The following is a 23,530-nucleotide window of genomic DNA, read 5'->3' on the forward strand; positions in this document are numbered from 1 at the left end:
GCTGCCTCTCCTGGGACTCAGCCTTCAGAGTAATGGGTTCCCCCCTGGCCCAGGGCATGTCTAGAAATGTCACCCAAGAGCCAAGTTCTGGAATTGGGAATCCCAAGAGCCCTCTTGGTGCTCTCTCCCACTGTTGCTGACCTGGTACCTAAGATGCAAGACAAAGTACCCATTACTTTTCCCTGTGCTTTTCTCACCCTATAGCCACCACAGCTCTTAATGTGCTGAGTCCCACCTGAAGCCATCAAGTCTCAGTCTCATCTAAGGCCCTTGATGTAGAACTTGGGTATCACTGCTGATTATTCAGGACCCACAGGCTCTTAGCAGGTGACGAATGCTGCCAGGACTGAGTTCTCCCCTTCAAGGCAGAGGGTTTACTTCTGGCCCATGGTGTTTCTAGAAATGTCAACTGAAAGCTAGGGTCTGGAAAAGGAGCTTATGACCCTGACTGGTGCCCTATCCTGCTGCAGCTGAGCTCTTATCCAAAATGCAAGACAAAGTCCTCCTGCTTTTTCCTCTCTTCTCCTCAAGTGTAAGAGAAGGATCTCTTTGGAGCTGTGAGTTCTGCAGCCTTGGGTTAGAGGATGTGTGATGCCAGCACTTACTTAGCTCCCCCAGCTGGTGTCTTATTAGATCAAGTGCCTCCCCAGAACACTGGATCTGGGCCTAGCTCAGCCACTAGGACTCACCTAGGAATTGCTGTCTCTGTGGGCTAGACTGCCTTTCAATTTTATCTAGGGTTCCACAGCACTTTAGTTTGAGGTGGCGAGGCTTGTGGGAACTCAGTTTCCCACTACTGGGATCAGTGATTCACTTCTGGCTAGGGCTGGTTTAAACTCTCCCTCCATGGGTAGATGTCAGTTGTGCTTGGTCCGGTCTGACTTTCTGCTCTAACAGGGCAGTACCATACTGCCACTGCCGGGGTATTTGGAACGCGTGATGTCAGTGATTCATGACAGTTTTACCTACTTCTTCAGCGTCTTTCAGTGTTATGAAGTTGAAACCAGGTACTGTTAGTGCTCACTTGATTTTTGGTTCTTATGTAGTTGCTTTTTCTGTGTAGGTACTTGTTAAATGGTGACCGTGCAGGGAGGACAATTGGTGGAACCTTCTATTTCAACATTTTGCTGCACTCATTCTCTCTCTGTTTAACCTGAATAGAAAGTTTTACTTGGATATTGTAGTTCCTTATTAATTATTTAAATTAACCCTGAAAGCTAGTGCAAAAAAATTCATCCTGTAAGTGTCTCTTCTAGGTGACCTAAACATCATCATAAGCATTTAGGTTGTTCCTTCCTTTTACCTTCTTGTTAATATAAATATTGTGGTAGTGAAAATTTTTTGCATAATACTTTTTTCTTATTTAGAATTTTTTGGTGAGATTCTCAAAATGGATTTCATTATATCTAAAGTGCATACATGTTAAAGGTTCTAGATGAATGTTGTCAGAGAACATTTCTAAAGGATTTTAACATTTTACTCCCTCCCTGGTGTAAATTCTTGTTAATGTTGACTTAAAGAAATTGGCTCTCTTGACTGGTAATTTTGACTCACACCTATAATCCTAGCACTTTGGGAGGCTGAGGCTAGAGGGTCCCTTGAAGCTAGAAATTTGAGACCAACCTGGTTAGCATAGTGAGACTCTATCTCTACATAAAAATGAAAAAAAAAAAAGTAGTTGAATTTGGTGATGCACATCTGTAGACCCAGTTACTCAGGAGACTGGGGCGCAAGTATCCCTTGAGCCTAGTAGTGAGCTTTGATGCTGCTACTACACTCCAGCCTGGGGATAAAGTAAGATGGTGTCTATATAAAAAAAAATTGTATATCTTTCTCTGTGATTAAAAATACATTATTTCAATTTTCAGTTTGATTGCTCACGAGGATGAGAATTTCCTACTTTTGCTTTTAATTATATATTTTTATTGAACTTGTCTGTTCATATACTTCACCTTTAAGTAAAGTACCTTTGCTTTTTAAGTTTTTGTATCTGTCTGATAGATTTGGGTGAGCTGTTTATATTATTTTTGTATTTAATGTGAATGTCTTCCAAGATTTGTTATTTGTCTTTAGTATTATTCATTTTCTGATAGATCTCTTTGTTAACTTTATGGAGAATCTCTCTTGTTCATGACGTCTAACATTGCTTGAAAATTTAGAATGTCTTTGTCAGCTAGAGGGTTGGTGAATATGTAACACTTTATTAGATATTTTGTACTTCCACAAAGTACATATGTAACACATTTACAGATATTTTTCTACTTCCACAAAGATTTCAGATGTAAAATCAGACTTACTTGTATTATATAACTTAACCAAAACCAAAGTTCACTAATGATTCAGATGATACAAGAAAAATTAGGCAAAGATGTAGCATTTCTTCTTCAAGAAGATGAGATCTGTCAGACAAATCTTCCAAATTGTTCTTTTCTCTCTCCCTGGGATTCCTTTTAGTTTTTGAATTAACAGATGAGTTTTTAAATTTTTATTGTATATGTTTAAGATGTACAACATGATGTTTTGGTATACATATACATAGTGAAATGATTTCGTAGTCAAGCAAATTAACATATCCATCATCCCACACGGTTACATTTTTTGGTGGCAAAATTACTTAAAATCTGCTTTCTTAGGAAATTTCCAGTATACAATATAATATAATTAATATTAATCCTCATGCTATTTATTAGATCATTTTGAATGACATTTATATAAACCTTGTTCCCAAAGAATGCCATTTTTGTTTGATGCTCCTTATTTTTGTACTCTTAATAGTTACATAGATATGAAATGCCTATATGATAAATGTCTACTCTTTGTCATCCATGCTCCATAAATTTGTAAATTCTGTGTATTTTTGATAAGCTATCTAGGCAGGTATGTCATAGGCCTTCTTTTAAGTCCGCTGGTGAATACCATTTCAATGTTAGCAAAAAACTCTGATCAAGTCCATCATTAACTCCAAGGGAGTTAATTTTTTGAGAATTTTCATGTCTGAAAGTATCATTTTTCCTCCCACATTTGAATGATATAATGCGGTTGAATATAGAATTTTATATTGAAATAATTTTTCTTCAACATTTTGAAACTATGATTATTGTCTTCTATCTTCTCTTGTATTTAGAAATCTGTTATTTTTCTTCTACATCCATTATGTGCTACTCAATGTTTCCTCTTTGAAGCTTTTAGAAACTTCTCTTTTCTCCTGGTGTTTCATTATTTTATACTGATGACTTTCATGTGAATCTCTCATCATATATATATGTTATATATGTTATATATACATAAATAGATATTTAGGGGATACAAATGCAGATGTCTTACACGCATATGTTGCATAGTGGTGAAGTCTAGGCTTTAAGGGTACCCATCATCCAAATAGTGAGCATTGTAGCTAGTAGGTAAGTTTTCAACCCTCGCCATCTCACACCATCCCACCTTTTGTAGTCTCCAATGTCTGTTACTCCATGAGGTATGTCCATGTGTATCCATTGTTTACCTCCCACTTAAAAGTAAGGACATACAGTATTTGACTCTCCGTTTCTGAGTGATTGCATTGACAATAATGGCTTCCACTTCCAACCATGTTGCTGCAAAATACATGATTTCATTCTTTTTTATGACTGAGTACTATTCCATGGTGTGCATGTGTGTGTGTGCACGTGCACTTGTGTGCATATGTGTATCACATTTTCTTTATCCAATATGTGCAGGTATCTTTCTGATGTCGTGATTTCTTTCTTTTTGGGTTTATGCCCAGTAGTGGGATAGCTAGATCAAATGGTAGTGCAATTTTTAGTTCTTTAGGAAATCTCCACACTATTTCCGTAAATGTTGTATTAATTTATATTCCCATCAACAGTATATAAGTGTTCACTTTTTTCCATAGCCTCACTAACATCCATTGTTTTTTTAGTTTTTAATAATAGCCTTTCTGACTAGTGTAAGATAGTATCTCATTGTGGTTTTAATTTGCACTTCGCTGATAATTAGTGATGCTGAAATGTTTTTCATGTTTGTTGGCTACATGTTTGTCTTTTTTTGAGAAGTTTCTGTTCATGTCCTTTGCCCACTTTTTAATGGGGTTATTTATTTTGTTCTTGATTTGTTTAAGTTCCTTACGGATTCTGGATATTAGTCATTTGTCACATGCATAGTTAGTATTTTCTCCCATTTTGTATGTTGTCTGTTTACTCTTTCTATTGTTTATTTCTCTGTGCAGAGGCTTTGTAGTTTCATTAAGTCCCATTTGTCCATTTTTATTTTTGTTGTTTTTGGTTTTGAGGACTTGGTCATGAATTATTTGCCTAGGTCAATGTCCAGAAGAGCTTTTTCTATGTTTTCTTCTAGGATCATTATAGTTTATAGTTTTATATTTAGGCCTTTAATCCATTTTTAATTAAATTTTTTGTATATGGGGAGAAGTATGGGTCCAGTTTCATTATTCTGATATGAATTGTAGGATTGTTTTTTCCAATTCTGTGAAAAATGACCTTGGTACTTTGATAGAAATTGTGTTGAATCTCTAGATTGCTTTGGGCAGTATGGCCACTTGATGATAATTGATTCTTCTAATCCATGAGCATTAAATGTTTTCCCATTTGTTGTGTCATCTGTGATTGCTTTCGTCAGTGTTTTGTAGCTGTCTTTATAGATACCTTTTACTTCCTTGGTTAGTATTTTATTTATTTTTTAAGCTATTGTAAATGAGATTGCTGTCATGATTTGATCCTCAGCTAGATTTGTTTGTATATAGAAACACTACTTATTTCTGTATGTTAATTTTGTATGCTGAATCTTTACTGAATTCATTTATCAAATCTCAGAGGTTTTTGGTAGAGTCTTTAAAGATTTCTAGATGTAAGATTTTATCAATGAGCAGGGATAGTTTGACTACCTCTTTTTCAGTTTGGATGCCTTTTATATATTTATTTATTTTTTCTCTTGCTTCATTGCTCTGGTGAGGACTCCAGTACTGTGTGGAATAGGAGTGTGAAAGTTGGCATCCTTGTCTTGTTCCAGTTCTTACAGGAAATAGTTTTAGGAGGATTGGTATAATTCTTTGTATGTTTGGAAGAATTCAGCTATGAATTCACTGGTCCTGGGCTCTTTTGGGTGGTAGATTTTTTTTTTTTTTTTATTACTGATTCAATCTCTACTCATTATTGGTCTGTTCAGGAGTTTTATTTCTTCTTGGTTCAATCTGAGGAGGTTGTATGTTTCCAGGAATTTGTCCATCTTCTCCAGATTTTCTAGTTCGTGAGTGTACAGTTGCTCATAATAGTCTCTGATGATCTTTTGCATGTCTGTTATATTAGTTGTAATGTCTGTGTTTTCATATCTGATTGTGTCTATTTGAATCTTCTCTCTTCTTGGTTAGTCTAGTTAGCATAATAGCTTATCTATTTTTAAAACACTTTCTGAGAACCAGCTTTTCTTTTTGTTAATCCTTTGCATTGTTTTTTGGTTTCTATTTCATTTAGCTCTGCTCTGATCTTTATTTCTTTTCTTCTGCTAATTTTGGCTTTGGTTTGTTCTTGTTTTCCTAGTTCCTTAAGGTGTGACATTAAGTTGTTAATTTGCGATCTTTCTTCTTTTTTGATATAGGCATTTAATGCTGCAAACTTCCCTCTTAGCACTGTTTTTGCTATATCCCACAGGTTTGGATCCTTACTATTGTGTTACATTTTTGTGTTCTTTCAAATGGGGAACTCATGTCCTTTAGTTCTACAGAGCGTTCATAAATTATTTTCTTGAAAATTTTCTATCATCATTTTCTATATTCTCAGATTACTATCGGTTGGATTTTATACTTTATGGATTATGTTGTATATATGTATATATATATGTATATATGCATTTATATATTTGTTATCTTAGGCAGTCTCTCTTATTGCCATTTTCCTCATCTTTTTATTGTATTTCCCAATATTTTTCTTACTTGACTTTTCTAAATCTTAAAATATGATTTTGGCAGTTTTAAACTAGTAAGAGTTCTTAGTATTTACTAATTATTTCCTTATAGCCTGTTATTTTTGGAAAATAATACCTTTTATTTCTAATTATAATATGATTTCATTGACTTTTTTTTTCTGTTGACTACATTTTCACTATTTTTGCTGAATTATTTCTTCCTCTATGTTTCTCTCTTTTATGTTGAATAGTTCTTTAATATCTATTGACCCTTGCCTGTTTTGCTCATGTGTATTAATACCTCTTAAAAGGCTGGCTTTATCATTAAATATTATATCACTGTCTGGCAATCAGGATACTAATGAATGTTTTAATTTGAGGAGGTATGTCTGGGAAATTAGTCTGTGATCTTTAATCTTAGGTGGTTTGGTTTCTTCAGAAAATGATTCTATAAAAATTTGTGATAGGCAGAGTATAATTTGTTTGTTTAAATGAAAGAAGGCACTCTAAATGGTGAAGTAACATGCCAAAACAATGCTTTGTTTTTAAAGTTGTAGTCAACATATTATTTTCACTGGTTATTCTTAGTTGCCAATTTGTAAATGGAAAGACAATATTACATGTGCCACTTTTTATATGTCTGCTGTAACATTGTCTCTTTTAGGATTTCACATGACAGGTTTTAGGAGTAACACAAGGATGGCACTATCTACAACTTTCTCCTATCCCATAGGTCCTGGCCCCTTGTCAAATCATCCATTAATTCCAGTGGCATAATAAAAACACGTGTAAGATACATACATTTTTAGGATCAGAAATTGTTTTTATTTTATTTACTTATTTTTTCAAAAGCTGGTGATACCCTTTAGTTTTCATTAAGAATTACAAATGTCTTAGAGGTAAGTTTCAAGAAGTATAGAGTTTTTTTTTTTCCAGTAGATTATAATATCTTCTCTAATGCAGTGAGTATTTTTACAGATACGCCTTTTCTTAGTCTTCCATAGAATAGCCATTTACTCCCAGAGTTTTCTTGTTTTATCTAGGAAATGTTACGTGCTATGCCAGCTATATATTTTCTCTGTATTCCAGTAAATTTTCCTTCTGCATTTCTGTTCACTTCTGTGTTGTTCAACTCTAGTGTGGAGATCATTTTAGCTCTGTTTACTTTTTTCTTAGCTCAATATCACCTTTTTGTTATTTCAAGGATAATTTTCCTATTTTACTTATAATTCATTGCCATTAAAATATTCCACAAAAGGGAACTTCGGTAATTCAATAAACCAAGATATTTTAGAAATGTTTTTAAATGTTATTTTATTTTCTGGTTGGGAATATAAAAATATATAGAAACAAATCTTATTTTCTTAATGTTTAATGTTTTAAAGTATACTAAGAAGTACCTATGGGCTTATATCTGTTGACATTTTTTCAGTTTATTTATGTTCCTCTCACAGCACTGCAATCACCATTGAACTTATCTAGTACTAAGTTTGTATTTGAAATCCCTTTACATGAGATGAATCCTAATAACAAGGTCACAAAAACTCAGGTATGTATAAAGAAGTGATACAGTTTACAATTCTTTTCATGATTGTGAATTTTAGTTTGTTAAGTTGATTATTCATAAGCATGAGTCATATGAACTATTCCCTATGATTAATTTCTCCCCAATTGTTTATGCTATTTGGAGCAAGAATACTGGTGTTTTTAGAAAACTTACATATAAAATTTCTCAGGAGTAATTTTCAAAATGTACAAATACATATACAGCTATTCATAAATACATATATGCATATAATTAATAAGAATATTAAAGTAATTTTAATATAATTAAATTATCCCATTCTCCTTATACAAATAGAAGCTATAATTTAAATTAATATGAAATATATTCCATAGATAAAAGAAAATGTGCTAGGAGGCAATAATAAATCTGAATAATAATAATAGTAAAGTAGCTTCTATATTCAGTTACTGTTTTTTTCTTATGGGATATCTCTGCCTCTCTTCTAATTAGGAAGGAAAACAGAGAGACGTGCAAAAAAAGAAGTTCAGGACACATTATAGAAATTTGTATTTGCACTGCCCCTTTTTGTCTTATATATCGCTATACCTGTAACCAATTTTGAACCTTTATAGCATTGAAGAAAAATTATATGGAGAGAATATTTAGCATTGCTTTAATAAAACATAGCAGAATGCTATATAAAATTATAGTTAGAGATCAATGAAGGATCTACTGAAATTAAAATGTGACTGTTTAGAGTATCAAAAGTCAAGAAAACTTCTACTTCAAATAGAACTTCAAGAATACAAAGACTTTATATGTCGGACTAGAAAGGCAACTGAATTTAATGGATTTCAGATAAAAACAATACCTTTATAAATGTAGATTATTTTGTGTCATTGAAATTTTATTCAATCGATGTAAGCAAAGAAGATCTAGACATCAATAGCATTCTCTCTTTTGAGGAGAAAGAGCGACATTGGCCCCATGGAGAAAAAAAATGTGACTCTAATCTTCTACTTAAACTTCCCGTGAATGATATTTGCAGTCATAATATAGAAGATATATGGTACAGAGAAGACGTAATGTGTTTATGGAAGGTTAATTTGACAGAAGGTTTAAGGATTTTGAAATAAAGAAATAAAACTCATTTTACATACTGGGTAATTAATGGGTACTGTCTAAAGTAGAGAGAATAAGAAAAACAAGAGGTATATATATATTTTGCTTAAAATTACCAAGTGACTAATGGAAGAATTTAAAAAAATATGAATTTCCAAAATAAGAAGTGGAGCGAGGAGTATAGGTAGTACCAATGAGCTGCATCTTCATCTTTCCTAGTCGGCAGTCAAAAGACAGTATCTGAAGCTGATAAACCATAAAATACTCATGCTGCAGGCAGATAATGGCCCCAAAGATGCTTAAGTATTAATCTCCAAAATTTGTGAATACATGACCTTATATCACAAAAGATACTTTGCTGATGTAATTATGGTAAAGGACTCGGAGAAGGGAAGATTTTCCTGAATTATCTAGGTGGCCCCAATCTAATAACATGAGTGGTTAAAAGCAGAGAACCTTTTCTAACTGCGCTCAGAGGGAGATGTGATGACAGAAGGGTCAGAGTGATGCAGTGTTCAACATAGAGGAAGAAGGCCACCAACTGAGGAATGCAGCTGACCTCTAGAAAGTAGAAAAGGCTGTGAAATGGGCTCTTTCCTAGAGCTTTCAGGAAGGAACACAGTTCCTGCTAACACGTTGATCTGAGCCAAATGATACTTGTGTTGGACTTCTAATCTACAGAAATGTGATATATAATAATATATTTGTGTTTTCTAAAGTCCGTATGTTTGTGGTAATCTGTTATGGCATCTATAAAAAACTAATATAAGCCATATTGGTGTCACATTTAGATAAAAACTCAAATCACAATTGGCTAAAATTGGTTGCTTCTGAGAAGCAGAACTTTTGATGAAGAGGAATTTGGTGGGACAACTGCTTTTAAACAAGCATTTTGAACTTTTTGTGTAAGCTGCATACATATGTGATTTTGACAAAAATATAAAGAAAAAAACAGTAAACATACTGAACAAATTGACAAATGTTTCTTTATAGATAACTGTATCAGTTCCCTTCTCAGAATTATAAGATAGAGAAGGTAGATAGTATTTTGGAAGTATAATAGCTTTTCCTCATTTTAAAATGACAAAAATTAAGCTTCAAATGGCTGGTATGATTTCGTGCTCACCTTCTGTATTGAAACATGTTTTCTTTAGAATGCGTAAATTAACCTTTTATAGTTAGGATATACCAATATTAGAGCTAAATAGATGCAGTACTTCAAGGCTTGGGAATAAAATGTGGTGATAATTGTATGACTCATTCTGTAGTCTTCAAGTATTTGAAGAGTAAAGTTAATGAAAAAACCTGGTTGATAGTTATATTTTAATAGCAGGTTATATTAGAAAGATGAGTCTGCATGCAAGTCAGGACCATAATGTTCAGATTTACTAAAATGTTTCAAAGATAGTGCAGAGAATTTCTGATAGCTTTCACCCAACTTTACCTAACGTTACCTTACACAACCCTAGGGCATTTTTTTTTAATAAGAAATTAACCTGAGACTTTGCTGAAGTTGCTTATCAGCTTAAGGAGATTTTGGGCTGAGACAATGGGGTTTTCTAAATATACAATCATGTCATCTGCAAACAGGGACAATTTGACTTCTTCTTTTCCTAACTGGATACCCTTGATTTCTTTCTCTTGCCTGATTGCCCTAGCCAGAACTTCCAACACTATGTTGAATAGGAGTGGTGAGAGAGGGCATCCCTGTCTTGTGCCAGTTTTCAAAGGGAATTTTTCCAGTTTTTGCCCATTCAGTATGATATTAGCTGTGGGTTTGCCATAAATAGCTCTTATTATTTTGAGGTACGTTCCCTCAATACCGAATTTACTGAGCGTTTTTAGCATGAAGGGCTGTTGAATTTTGTCAAAAGCCTTTTCTGCGTCTATTGAGATAATCATGTGGTTCTTGTCTTTGGTTCTGTTTATATGCTGGATTACGTTTATTGATTTGCGAATATTGAACCAGCCTTGCATCCCAGGGATGAAGCCCACTTGATCAGGGTGGATAAGCTTTTGGATGTGCTGCTGAATCCGGTTTGCCAGTATTTTATTGAGGATTTTTGCATCGATGTTCATCAGGGATATTGGTCTAAAATTCTCTTTTTTTGTTGTGTCTCTGCCAGGCTTTGGTATCAGGATGATGTTGGCCTCATAAAATGAGTTAGGGAGGATTCCCTCTTTTTCTATTGATTGGAATAGTTTCAGAAGGAATGGTACCAGCTCCTCCTTGTACCTCTGGTAGAATTCAGCTGTGAATCCATCTGGTCCTGGACTTTTTTTGGTTGGTAGGCTATTGATTATTGCCTCAATTTCAGAGCCTGCTATTGGTCTATTCAGGGATTCAACTTCTTCCTGGTTTAGTCTTGGGAGAGTGTAAGTGTCCAGGAAATTATCCATTTCTTCTAGATTTTCTAGTTGATTTGCATAGAGGTGTTTATAGTATTCTCTGATGGTAGTTTGTATTTCTGTGGGGTCGGTGGTGATATCCCCTTTATCATTTTTTATTGCGTCTATTTGATTCCTCTCTCTTTTCTTCTTTATTAGTTTTGCTAGCAGTCTGTCAATTTTGTTGATTTTTTCAAAAAACCAACTCCTGGATTTATTGATTTTTTGGAGGGTTTTTTGTGTCTCTATCTCCTTCAGTTCTGCTCTGATCTTAGTTATTTCTTGCCTTCTGCTAGCTTTTGAATGTGTTTGCTCTTGCTTCTCCAGTTCTTTTAATTGTGATGTTAGAGTATCAATTTTAGATCTTTCCAGCTTTCTCTTGTGGGCATTTAGTGCTATAAATTTCCCTCTACACACTGCTTTAAATGTGTCCCAGAGGTTCTGGTATGTTGTATCTTTGTTCTCATTGGTTTCAAAGAACATCTTTATTTCTGCCTTCATTTCGTTATGTACCCAGTAGTCATTCAGGAGCAGGTTGTTCAGTTTCCATGTAGTTGAGCGGTTTTGATTGAGTTTCTTAGTCCTGAGTTCTAGTTTGATTGCCCTGTGGTCTGAGAGACAGTTTGTTATAATTTCTGTTCTTTTACATTTGCTAAGGAGTGCTTTACTTGCAATTATGTGGTCAATTTTGGAATAAGTGCGATGTGGTGCTGAGAAGAATGTATATTCTGTTGATTTGGGGTGGAGAGTTCTATAGATGTCTATTAGGTCTGCTTGGTGCAGAGATGAGTTCAATTCCTGGATATCCTTGTTAACTTTCTGTCTCGTTGATCTGTCTAATGTTGACAGTGGAGTGTTGAAGTCTCCCATTATTATTGTATGGGAGTCTCAGGATACAAAATTAATGTGCAAAAATCACAAGCATTCTTATACACCAGTAACAGACAAACAGAGAGCCAAATCATGAATGAACTTCCATTCACAATTGCTTCAAAGAGAATAAAATACCTAGGAATCCAACTTACAAGGGATGTAAAGGACCTCTTCAAGGAGAACTACAAACCACTGCTCAGTGAAATCAAAGAGGACACAAACAAATGGAAGAACATACCATGCTCATGGATAGGAAGAATCAATATCGTGAAAATGGCCATACTGCCCAAGGTTATTTATAGATTCAATGGCATCCCCATCAAGCTACCAATGAGTTTCTTCACAGAATTGGAAAAAACGGCTTTAAAGTTCATATGGAAGCAAAAAAGAGCCCGCATTGCCAAGACAATCCTAAGTCAAAAGAACAAAGCTGGAGGCATCACGCTACCTGACTTCAAACTATACTATAAGGCTACAGTAACCAAAACAGCATGGTACTGGTACCAAAGCATAGATACAGACCAATGGAACAGAACAAAGTCCTCAGAAATAATACCACACATCTACAGCCATCTGATCTTTGACAAACCTGAAAGAAACAAGAAATGGGGAAAGGATTCCCTATTTAATAAATGGTGCTGGGAAAATTGGCTAGCCATAAGTAGAAAGCTGAAACTGGATCCTTTCCTTACTCCTTATACGAAAATTAATTCAAGATGGATTAGAGACTTAAATCTTAGACCTAATACCATAAAAACCCTAGAAGAAAACCTAGGTAGTACCATTTAGGACATAGGCATGGACAAGGACTTCATGTCTAAAACACCAAAAGCAACAGCAGCAAAAGCCAAAATTGACAAATGGGATCTAATTAAACTAAAGAGCTTCTGCACAGCAAAAGAAACTACCATCAGAGTGAACAGGCAACCTACAGAATGGGAGAAAATTTTTGCAATCTACTCATCTGACAAAGGGCTAATATCCAGAATCTACAAAGAACTCAAACAAATTTACAAGAAAAAAACAACCCCATCAAAAAGTGGGGAAAGGATATGAACAGACATTTCTCCAAAGAAGACATTCATACAGCCAACAGACACATGAAAAAATGCTCATCATCACTCGTCATCAGAGAAATGCAAATCAAAACCACAATGAGATACCATCTCACACCAGTTAGAATGGCAATCATTAAAAAGTCAGGAAATAACAGGTGCTGGAGAGGATGTGGAGAAATAGGAACATTTTTACACTGTTGGTGGGATTGTAAACTAGTTCAACCATTATGGAAAACAGTATGGCAATTCCTCAAGGATCTAGAACTAGATATACCGTATGACCCAGCCATCCCACTACTGGGTATATACCCAAAGTATTATAAATCATGCTGCTATAAAGACACATGCACACGTATGTTTATTGCGGCACTATTCACAATAGCAAAGACTTGGAATCAACCCAAACGTCCATCAGTGACAGACTGGATTAAGAAAATGTGGCACATGTACACCATGGAATACTATGCAGCCATAAAAAAGGATGAGTTTGTGTCCTTTGTAGGGACATGGATGCAGCTGGAAACCATCATTCTTAGCAAACTATCACAAGAAGAGAAAACCGAACACCGCATGTTCTCACTCATAGGTGGGAACTGAACAATGAGATCACTTGGACTCGGGAAGGGGAACATCACACATCGGGGCCTCTCATGGGGAGGGGGGAGGGGGGAGGGATTGCATTGGGAGTTATACCTGAAATAAATGACGAATTGATTGGTGCTGACGAGTTGATGGGTGCAGCACACCAACATGGCATAAGTATACATATGTAACAAACCTGCACGTTATGCACATGTACCCTAGAACTTAAAGTATAATAAAAAAAAATGAGACATTAACATTAGTACAGCATTATTGACTAAACAACAGACTCTATTCAGAAATCAATGGTTTCTCACTAATGTCCATTTACTGTCCTGGGGTCCAACCAGGATAGCACATTGCATTTAGTCTCATCCAACCTGTGACAGGCTCTCAATCTTGCTTATTTTTTATTATCTTGACGGTTTTAAATAGTATTTGTCCAGCATTTTTTGAAAATATCTGTTAATTTGAGATTGTCTGGTGTTTTTCACCTGATTAGACTGAGTTTTTATTTTCCATGGGTTTTGAAGAAGAATGTTACTGAGGTGAAATAATTTTTTTCACATCATATAAAGGAATACATGATATGAAAATTACTAATTACTGGTGATGTCTGCTAGGTTTCTCCACTGTGAAGTTACTGTTTTTCACTTTCCATACTCGATCCTTTGGAAGTGTGTGATCAATTTTAGCCTACAATCAAGTGGTAGGAGGTTAAGCTCTACTTATATATTACATATATTACTTGGAAATTTTCTTTAAAAAAATTATTTCCTCTCCCTATTTATTTATTTTATTACATAATATATCAGCATGAACACACATATATTTATTTTTATACTTTCAGTTATAATTTAATATATTATTTATTTTGTTGCTGAAATTGTTTCTGCTTTAGCCATTATAAGCTCTTTTACATTGGTCCTTTGACAGGCTCCCATCATTGTGATTTTGAAGTGTTTTCTTAGTTAGTGGTACTACCAAATGTTCCAGGCTCATCTTTTATTTTACTTGCTCCAGCTCTATAATCAACATTTCTCCAAGATCCCTTAGTACTTTTTATTGTAGAATGATATTTAGAAATCAAGGTCTAAGTACTGTGTATACGAGTTGCTACTGCAGTGTCACAGGTTCTAGGCCCTTTCAACAAATAGAGTCAGGAAATTTGTGTATACATACTACTCCACATATACACATATACTTATAATTATCTATATGTCTCTCTCTCTCTCTCTCTCTCTCTCTCTCTCTCTCTCCATACATCCATCTAACTAACACCTGTTCAGACTGATATCTCTAATCTAGCACCACAATGTCCATTCCCATCTTTCTCTCTTACTCATTTTTGACTAATTTCTCTGACGAGAAATCTGCCTCTCATTTTTTACACTTTATTTACTTATTTTAATCCTAATTTCAAGTAAAGAAGTTTCAGAATTTCTTAACTGTAGCCTGTTAAAATTGCTGACACCTTTATCACCTAGAGTACATTATTCATACACAATTGTTACTCTTTAGCCTTGTAGCTTTCAGTCAAAAACACAGTTTTTCAAAGTTACTGAGGTCAATTTCTCTCTACCCTAACTACATTCAGTGAGGTTATTTCACACATTTGTAATACAGTGTATCAACATTCCAAGACGGATTACAGACTGTGATGCACTGTATTACAGCTGGATTGATTGTTTTTGATTTACATACATTTATGTTCATGTAAGATCTTTGGGTTTTGAAAAATGCGTGGAATAATGTGTCTACCACTTCATTGCCATAGAGAACAGTTTCATCAGACTAAAAACCCCTTTGTCTAATATCATTTTAAAGCATTTTATCTATGATTAATCATTTGAATTTATACATAGGCTCATCAAATTGAGATGGTAATACAACTAAATTTTATTTTGCATGCTATAATTTTTAACTTTTTTTTTGTCTTTTTGTGTGTGTGAGCAGAATCTTGTTTTATATAATATTACCAAACACCATGTGACATGGACTTTGGATCTTAGTAATACTGGCAAACTTTTCAAAGATGGCACATTCAAGTTCAGTGTACTGAATGGGATTATACGACCAAATGCAAAGTATAATGTTTCCATAAATTTCTGTCCAAGTAAGATCTTTTCTCCTTTATTTGTGGTTATACTTTCAATTTATCCTTCACATATGACATTGTTTTATTATGTATACAGAAATTTAGATTATTTATTTGTTTCTTTTAATTTGAATAATTATAAATAATACAATTTTATTAATCTCATTTTTGAATGTTACATTACTTAATTGACGAAGTTGGTATATATTCAAGGTGTACAATGTGAGGATTTGATGTATGTATACATTGTGTAATAATTGCCACAATGAAATTACTTAATATATCCATCATCACCCATGTTGTACATTAGATCCCCAGAAACTTGTTTATCTTATGTCTGAAAGTGTGTACCCTTTGATCACCATCTCCCCATTTCCCCCACTCCCAAGCCCCTAGAAGACAATGCCCTACACTCTGCTTCCGTGAGTTTGACTTTTTAGATTCCACATGAATGAGATTATACAGTAATTGTCTTTTGGTGTCTGACTTATTTTACTTACAATAATATCCTCTAGGTTCAACCATTTTTTTTTTTTTTTTTTTGCAAAGGGCAGAATTTTCTTCTTTCATATGAATGAGTAGTAGTCTATTGTGTATACATACATCACAATTTATTTATCCACTCATCCATCAATGGACACTCTTATAATCTGGCTATTGTGAATATTGCTGCAATAAATATAGGAGTGCAGATATTTGAGATACTGATTTCATTTCCTTTGAGATTACCAGATCATATGGTGGTTCTATTTTTAATTTTTTGAGGAATGGTCTCAGAATTTTGCTTATCACACTCAGCCACTATAGTGCAATGTAATCTGTTTTTCATTTTATTAGACTTATAAAATACCCAAATTACGAGGACACTAAGTTTTACACATATGGTAATCTAGATAAAATACCCGCAACTGGCTCAGTTATCAGTAGAAGTTCCGGCAGGGTAAGAATCTGTTATAGCTTTTAAGCTTATTAGAGAGTTCCTTGAGCACTGTGCTCTCTCCCTCTCAATAATGTTCTATTAGCACTGTGTTGCATTAACTTGATGTTCTGCTATATCTATTAGCATGGCATTGTATAATCATTTTTGCTTTACGTGTGAGAAACATCTCATAGCACATTATGATTAGTAGGTTTAAAAATGTTTAATCTTTTTACTACGTCTCTTTAAATCTCTGAAAATATGATAGAAAATATCAACTATTCTTTGCATTCTGAAATTTGTTTAGTAAAAATAAGTTTTATTATGTATTTCTCTAGTTTCTTCTCCATTTCTACCATATTCGAGTTCGAAAGAGCTAGCACAAAGGCTATTCCAGCTGAACCTACCATCCATATTTCTGTTCAGAACTTCTCTTTTATGTTCCTGTGAATATTTTTACTCAGACAAAATGCACTGGACTGGTCAATCTAGGAGGAAATAAGAAACATTTCCTTTTGACTTTTCGTTTAATATGGGACGGGGCCCTATCAGTCAAATCTATGGTTTCCTTTATTAGGCTCCCAACCTTACTCTTTTGTTGTTTTGTTTTTGTTGTTGTTCTTGTTGTTGTTGTTATTGTTGGAGATGGAGTCTCACCCTGTTGCCCAGGCTGGAGTACAGTGGTGCAATCTCAGCTCACTGTAACCTTCACTTCCTGGGTTCAAATGATTCTTCTGCCTCACGCTCCCAAGTAGCTGGGACTAGAGGCGCGCCCTACCACGCCTGGTCAATACAACCTAACTCTTAAGAATTAAACATGCTTAAAATGCTTTATAAATTACATCTCAGATGAGAGAGAAAATACTCTCAGCTTAAAAAGGGGTATGATTGAATCTCCAATAGTCTGAGGTTATACAAAGAATCTCCTTCTCTATCACCCCAGAACCCTTTAAGAGGTCTGAAATTCTGAAATAATCAGAATTCAGTAAGTCTTAAAACATTCCCTAACTCTGAAATTATTTTTTCTCCCCAAAATAAGTTTAACAACATCAAATTTGTGAAATGAAACCATGATTTCCCTATAGATTTGTAATGTTTTAAATACATATATTCTCTTATAGCTTATTTTATCAGCTCAAACTATACGTAATTTTTAAAAAATTTTTCACATAGTCTTTCCAGTACTCATTTGTCATTATTAGTAGGGAGCCCATTATTTTTCTATCCCTCCTCTCCTTTCCTCTCCAGCTGCCTCCCTTTTTCCAAGAACCCTAGACTACTTACTTGATCAGGTAAAGGGCTTATTTGATTAAGTAATGGCATTCAGTACAGAGAGCGCTAGTATGGCTGATGATTTCAATGAGTCCATTGCTTTTGCTTCTAGCACTGTCACTTTTGAACATGGTCTTGCATCACCCAGTGCACTGTCATTTTCTGCTCTGAAGATACCCTTGATGGCCCCAATCTTTGCTAAGGTGCACTAGTGTCTCATTGGGAGGTTCTAAGATATCAGCTTGAAATCACAATCACTGAGTCACTCTTTTCTCTCTGTCACACACTATGCTTGGAGATTTTGGTGTGAAAGGGTATTGATTACTTGCTGTGATGGAAAAACTGTCCTCAGAAACTAGCTTTCAGCTTCCCGTGTTGAGCCCTGCTCTCTAATGCAAACTACCTTTTCTCTTATTAAGCTATGGCATGGGAATTTCCTGTCCTTTCCTACCAGGTAAAATTGGCCAGTCAACCCTGGTAGTATTTCTTAAACTTAAAAATCTGGGATACAGCACATTCCTTTCATCTCAGGACTTCCTTTTCTCAGTAGTCCCCTGGAATCCTTATGGCAACGATCTAACCTCATCTTCATACTGCATATTCTAAAGGTCTGGGAAGCTTCTATTTAAACACAGAGAATAATTTTTTAAAAATGTTCTATTGCACTGCTTTCCCAGGTTATATTTATTTTCCCCAAATTATGAAAATCTACATTAAAGAGACTTGCTCCATTTCTAGTCGAGCTGTATTTTAAAACAGTTTTCTTTCAACAGCACCTCATTATGTGTCTTAAGTTCTTCAGCAAGCTAAATCTAATTTCTGGGAAATTTATTCTGCCCCATTAAGTTGTAACATCATTGTACATTTTGAAATTTAGTAATGTTTATGTTTCAGCTATGTAAATTTTTTTGTGTTTTAACTAATTTAAAATACCCTTAAAATTTTGTTTTTCATTAGATTGTCCTGGAAGATACACAGCAGATATTCCTATGTTTTTGAATGATATTCCTGTTTGCTATAAAATGTTATGTCTTACTGGAGAAGTAAAATCACCAGAATTATTGTTTGACCCTCCATTTATATTTTTCACTCCTGTTCCTTTGGATGTAACAACTGTGATGGATATTAACGTTTTACCTCAAAACTATTTCAGGTAAATAATGTGAATTTACCACATTTTCTTTATGTGCTTTTTTGTTTGTGTCTGTGTTATATGAGAATTATATAAGAATGGCTTGTTTCTATAGTTGAAAAGAACTTTTAAAATATTTAACTATATATTAAAATTTAACAAAAAACAAAAAATCTTAATTATCTCACAGTCATTGAATTTTCTTGTAATTTATTTTCTATTTTTTATTTTTATTTTTTTGCTGTGTCTCTCTTCATGGAGTAGTAAGCAAGCCTAAAAATTCAATATATTAGTTTTCTGGTGCTATGTGAAAAATTATCACAAATGTGGTGCCTTAAAACATGCATTTGATATCTCAAACAACGTGAATTTGTTTATTATCTTGCAGTTTCTCTGACTTAGTAGTCCAGCTGGCTTAGCTGCATCCTCTGCTGAGTGTCTCAATAAGCAGAAGTCAAGGTGTTGGCTGGAGTGGCACTTTCACTTGAAGCTCAGTCTTCCTCCGAGCTCTCAAGTTGTTGGCAGAATTAATTTCATGGTCCTTATAGAACTAAAGCATCATTTTTTTGCCTAGGGACACACTCAGTCCACACTCAAGTCCTAGGCATGTGGTCACATCCTCGCAACATGGTGTACAACTAATTCAAGGCCAAAAGTATACCATCTTTCAGATTTCTCTACTTCTGACTTTCAAACCCTCTTTTGTGATCTCAATTGATTATGTCAGACCCATCCATGACATCTCCCTCTTGCTTTATTCAAAGTCAATTAATTAGAGACCTTAATTACAGTTGAAAGGGTATATATATATATACATATATATATATATGGAGGCTATGTTGTTTATTGTAGAATGTTTAGCAACATCCATAGCCTCTACCCAATAGCGTTCCTCCCTATGATATTACAAAAAATATATATCTCTACACATGGCTACATGTCTCCTGGGGAGCACAATCACCCTCAGCTGAGAAGCACCAAAGTGAAATGATAGGAAGAGATATAACAGCATAACCAAAATAAAGCTGGGTAGTAGTATTAATTTCAAATGCAATAACCTCTATAGGTAAAGTGTGTTTTTAAGATATAAAAGTCATCAAATAATTATAAAACATTAAATTCACATGAAAGCCAACAGAATTCTAAAGTTCTATGCATAATTAAAATAGTCTTAAAATATGTAACCTCCAAATGAAAACTGGGAAAATTTGACTAGTCCTTCATAATTCTGGGATGTTAAAACATGTATCAGAAGTGTTGATGAGTCCAGAGACAAGATATTTGAACAGTATTTGTAACAAGCTTCATTCATTTAACATGTATAAATTGCACCTTACAATTAGAGAATACACATTTTTAAATGAATCATGAGACATTTATAGAAATTAACAATGTATGATTCTATAGTTACAATTCATGTCTCCAAAATGTTTAAAAGGTTGACATAATATAGACTATGTTCTCCAAAAATAAATATAATTGACTAAAAGTCAATAAAGAAAAGACAACAAAATCCACCATGAGTTAGAAAATGTTAAAAAAAAAATTCTACAGAGTAACAGAAGGAATTATACTGAATTTCACAAATAAATAATAATTAAAATACTAGATTCCAAATCTTGAAAGCATTCACTAAGAATCATGAGTGTATAATACAATCAAGTACTATAAACACCATCTGGACATTAGAGCTGGAAACTAAATTTAAAACAGCTACTGGGACTTTTGCTACTTTCTTTAGATAAAGAATTAGGCCAGCACCATTGTTTACTTTATCTGTTTTATTAAATAAACATCAAAATTTCAGTGACTGAAGAAAAAACCTTAATAAAGTACAGTAAAATTATCCATGCTTGGAAATATATAACCTTCAATACTGATATTAGGAAAGAAAAAAGATTGGAAATTTTTTTTTTTTTTATTTTTTTTATTATACTTTAAGCTCTAGGGTACATGTGCATAACGTGCAGGTTTGTTACATATGTATACTTATGCCATGTTGGTGTGCTGCACCCATCAACTCGTCAGCACCCATCAATTCATCATTTATATCATGTATAACTCCCCAATGCAATCCCTCCCTCCTCCCCCCTCCCCCCTCCCCATGATAGGCCCCAGTGCGTGATGTTCCCCTTCCCGAGTCCAAGTGATCTCATTGTTCAGTTCCCACCTATGAGTGAGAACATGCGGTGTTTGGTTTTCTGTTCTTGTGATAGTTTGCTAAGAATGATGGTTTCCAGCTGCATCCATGTCCCTACAAAGGACGCAAACTCATCCTTTTTGATGGCTGCATAGTATTCCATGGTGTATATGTGCCACATTTTCTTAATCCAGTCTGTCACAGATGGACATTTGGGTTGATTCCAAGTCTTTGCTATTGTGAATAGTGCCGCAATAAACATACGTGTGCATGTGTCTTTGTAGTAGAATAATTTATAATCCTTTGGGTATATACCCAGTAGTGGGATGGCTGGGTCATATGGTACATCTAGTTCTAGATCCTTGAGGAATTGCCATACTGTTTTCCATAATGGTTGAACTAGTTTACAATCCCACCAACAGTGGAAAAGTGTTCCTATTTCTCCACATCCTCTCCAACACCTGTTGTTTCCTGACTTCTTAATGATTGCCATTCTAACTGGTGTGAGATGGTATCTCATTGTGGTTTTGATTTGCATTTCTCTGATGGCGAGTGACGATGAGCATTTTTTCATGTGTCTGTTGGCTGTATGAATATCTTCTTTTGAGAAATGTCTGTTCATATCCTTTCCCCACTTTTTGATGTGGTTGTTTGTTTTTTTCTCGTATATTTGTTTGAGTTCTTTGTAGATTCTGGATATTAGCCCTTTGTCAGATGAGTAGGTTGCAAAAATTTTCTCCCATTCTGTAGGTGGCCTGTTCACTCTGATGGTAGTTTCTTTTGCTGTGCAAAAGCTCTTTAGTTTAATTAGATCCCATTTGTCAATTTTTGCTTTTGCTGCCGTTGCTTTTGGTGTTTTAGACATGAAGTCCTTGCCCATGCCTATGTCCTGAATGGTACTACCTAGATTTTCTTCTAGGGTTTTTATGGTATTAGGTCTAACATTTAAGGCTCTAATCCATCTTGAATTAATCTTCGTATAAGGGGTAAGGAAAGGATCCAGTTTCAGCTTTCTACTTATGGCTAGCCAATTTTCCCAGCACCATTTATTAAATAGGGAATCCTTTCCCCATTTCTTGTTTCTCTCAGGTTTGTCAAAGATCAGATGGCTGTAGATGTGCGGTATTATTTCTGAGGACTCTGTTCTGTTCCATTGGTCTATAGCTCTGTTTTGGTACCAGTACCATGCTGTTTTGGTTACTGTAGCCTTGTAGTATAGTTTGAAGTCAGGTAGCGTGACGCCTCCAGCTTTGTCCTTTTGACTTAGGATTGTCTTGGCAATGCGGGCTCTTTTTTGGTTCCATATGAACTTTAAAGCAGTTTTTTCCAATTCTGTGAAGAAACTCATTGGTAGCTTGATGGGGATGGCATTGAATCTATAAATAACCTTGGGCAGTATGGCCATTTTCACGATATTGATTCTTCCTATCCATGAGCATGGTATGTTCTTCCATTTGTTTGTGTCCTCTTTGATTTCACTGAGCAGTGGTTTGTAGTTCTCCTTGAAGAGGTCCTTTACATCCCTTGTAAGCTGGATTCCTAGGTATTTTATTCTCTTTGAAGCAATTGTGAATGGAAGTTCATTCCTGATTTGGCTCTCTGCTTGTCTGTTACTGGTGTATAAGAATGCTTGTGATTTTTGCACATTAATTTTGTATCCTGAGACTTTGCTGAAGTTGCTTATCAGCTTAAGGAGATTTTGGGCTGAGACGATGGGGTTTTCTAAATATACAATCATGTCATCTGCAAACAGGGACAATTTGACTTCTTCTTTTCCTAACTGGATACCCTTGATTTCTTTCTCTTGCCTGATTGCCCTAGCCAGAACTTCCAACACTATGTTGAATAGGAGTGGTGAGAGAGGGCATCCCTGTCTTGTGCCAGTTTTCAAAGGGAATTTTTCCAGTTTTTGCCCATTCAGTATGATATTAGCTGTGGGTTTGTCATAAATAGCTCTTATTATTTTGAGATACGTTCCATCAATACCGAGTTTATTGAGCGTTTTTAGCATGAAGGGCTGTTGAATTTTGTCAAAAGCCTTTTCTGCATCTATTGAGATAATCATGTGGTTCTTGTCTTTGGTTCTGTTTATATGCTGGATTACGTTTATTGATTTGCGAATGTTGAACCAGCCTTGCATCCCAGGGATGAAGCCCACTTGATCATGGTGGATAAGCTTTTTGATGTGCTGCTGAATCCGCTTTGCCAGTATTTTATTGAGAATTTTTGCATCAATGTTCATCAGGGATATTGGTCTAAAATTCTCTTTTTTTGTTGTGTCTCTGCCAGGCTTTGGTATCAGGATGATGTTGGCCTCATAAAATGAGTTAGGGAGGATTCCCTCTTTTTCTATTGATTGGAATAGTTTCAGAAGGAATGGTACCAGCTCCTCCTTGTACCTCTGGTAGAATTCAGCTGTGAATCCATCTGGTCCTGGACTTTTTTTGGTGGGTAGGCTATTAATTGTTGCCTCAATTTCAGAGCCTGCTATTGGTCTATTCAGGGATTCAACTTCTTCCTGGTTTA

The 23,530-nt window shown here is 34.9% G+C and overlaps 1 protein-coding gene across 1 annotated transcript in view; it reads left to right on the plus strand.

Annotated features, from left to right (window-relative positions):
• CFAP47 (cilia and flagella associated protein 47) overlaps positions 1 to 23,530 on the plus strand; it is a 508,878-nt gene that overhangs the window by 103,770 nt on the left and 381,578 nt on the right. Inside the window, exons 23-25 of the mRNA XM_030933635.1 lie at positions 7,368 to 7,462; positions 15,400 to 15,559; positions 18,690 to 18,885. Coding sequence (XP_030789495.1) covers positions 7,368 to 7,462; positions 15,400 to 15,559; positions 18,690 to 18,885 — 451 coding nt within the window. The remainder of the gene's footprint in view (positions 1 to 7,367; positions 7,463 to 15,399; positions 15,560 to 18,689; positions 18,886 to 23,530) is intronic.

The sequence above is a fragment of the Rhinopithecus roxellana genome, chromosome 7 (genome assembly GCF_007565055.1).
Source record: "Rhinopithecus roxellana isolate Shanxi Qingling chromosome 7, ASM756505v1, whole genome shotgun sequence".
NCBI classification, from domain to species: domain Eukaryota; kingdom Metazoa; phylum Chordata; class Mammalia; order Primates; family Cercopithecidae; genus Rhinopithecus; species Rhinopithecus roxellana.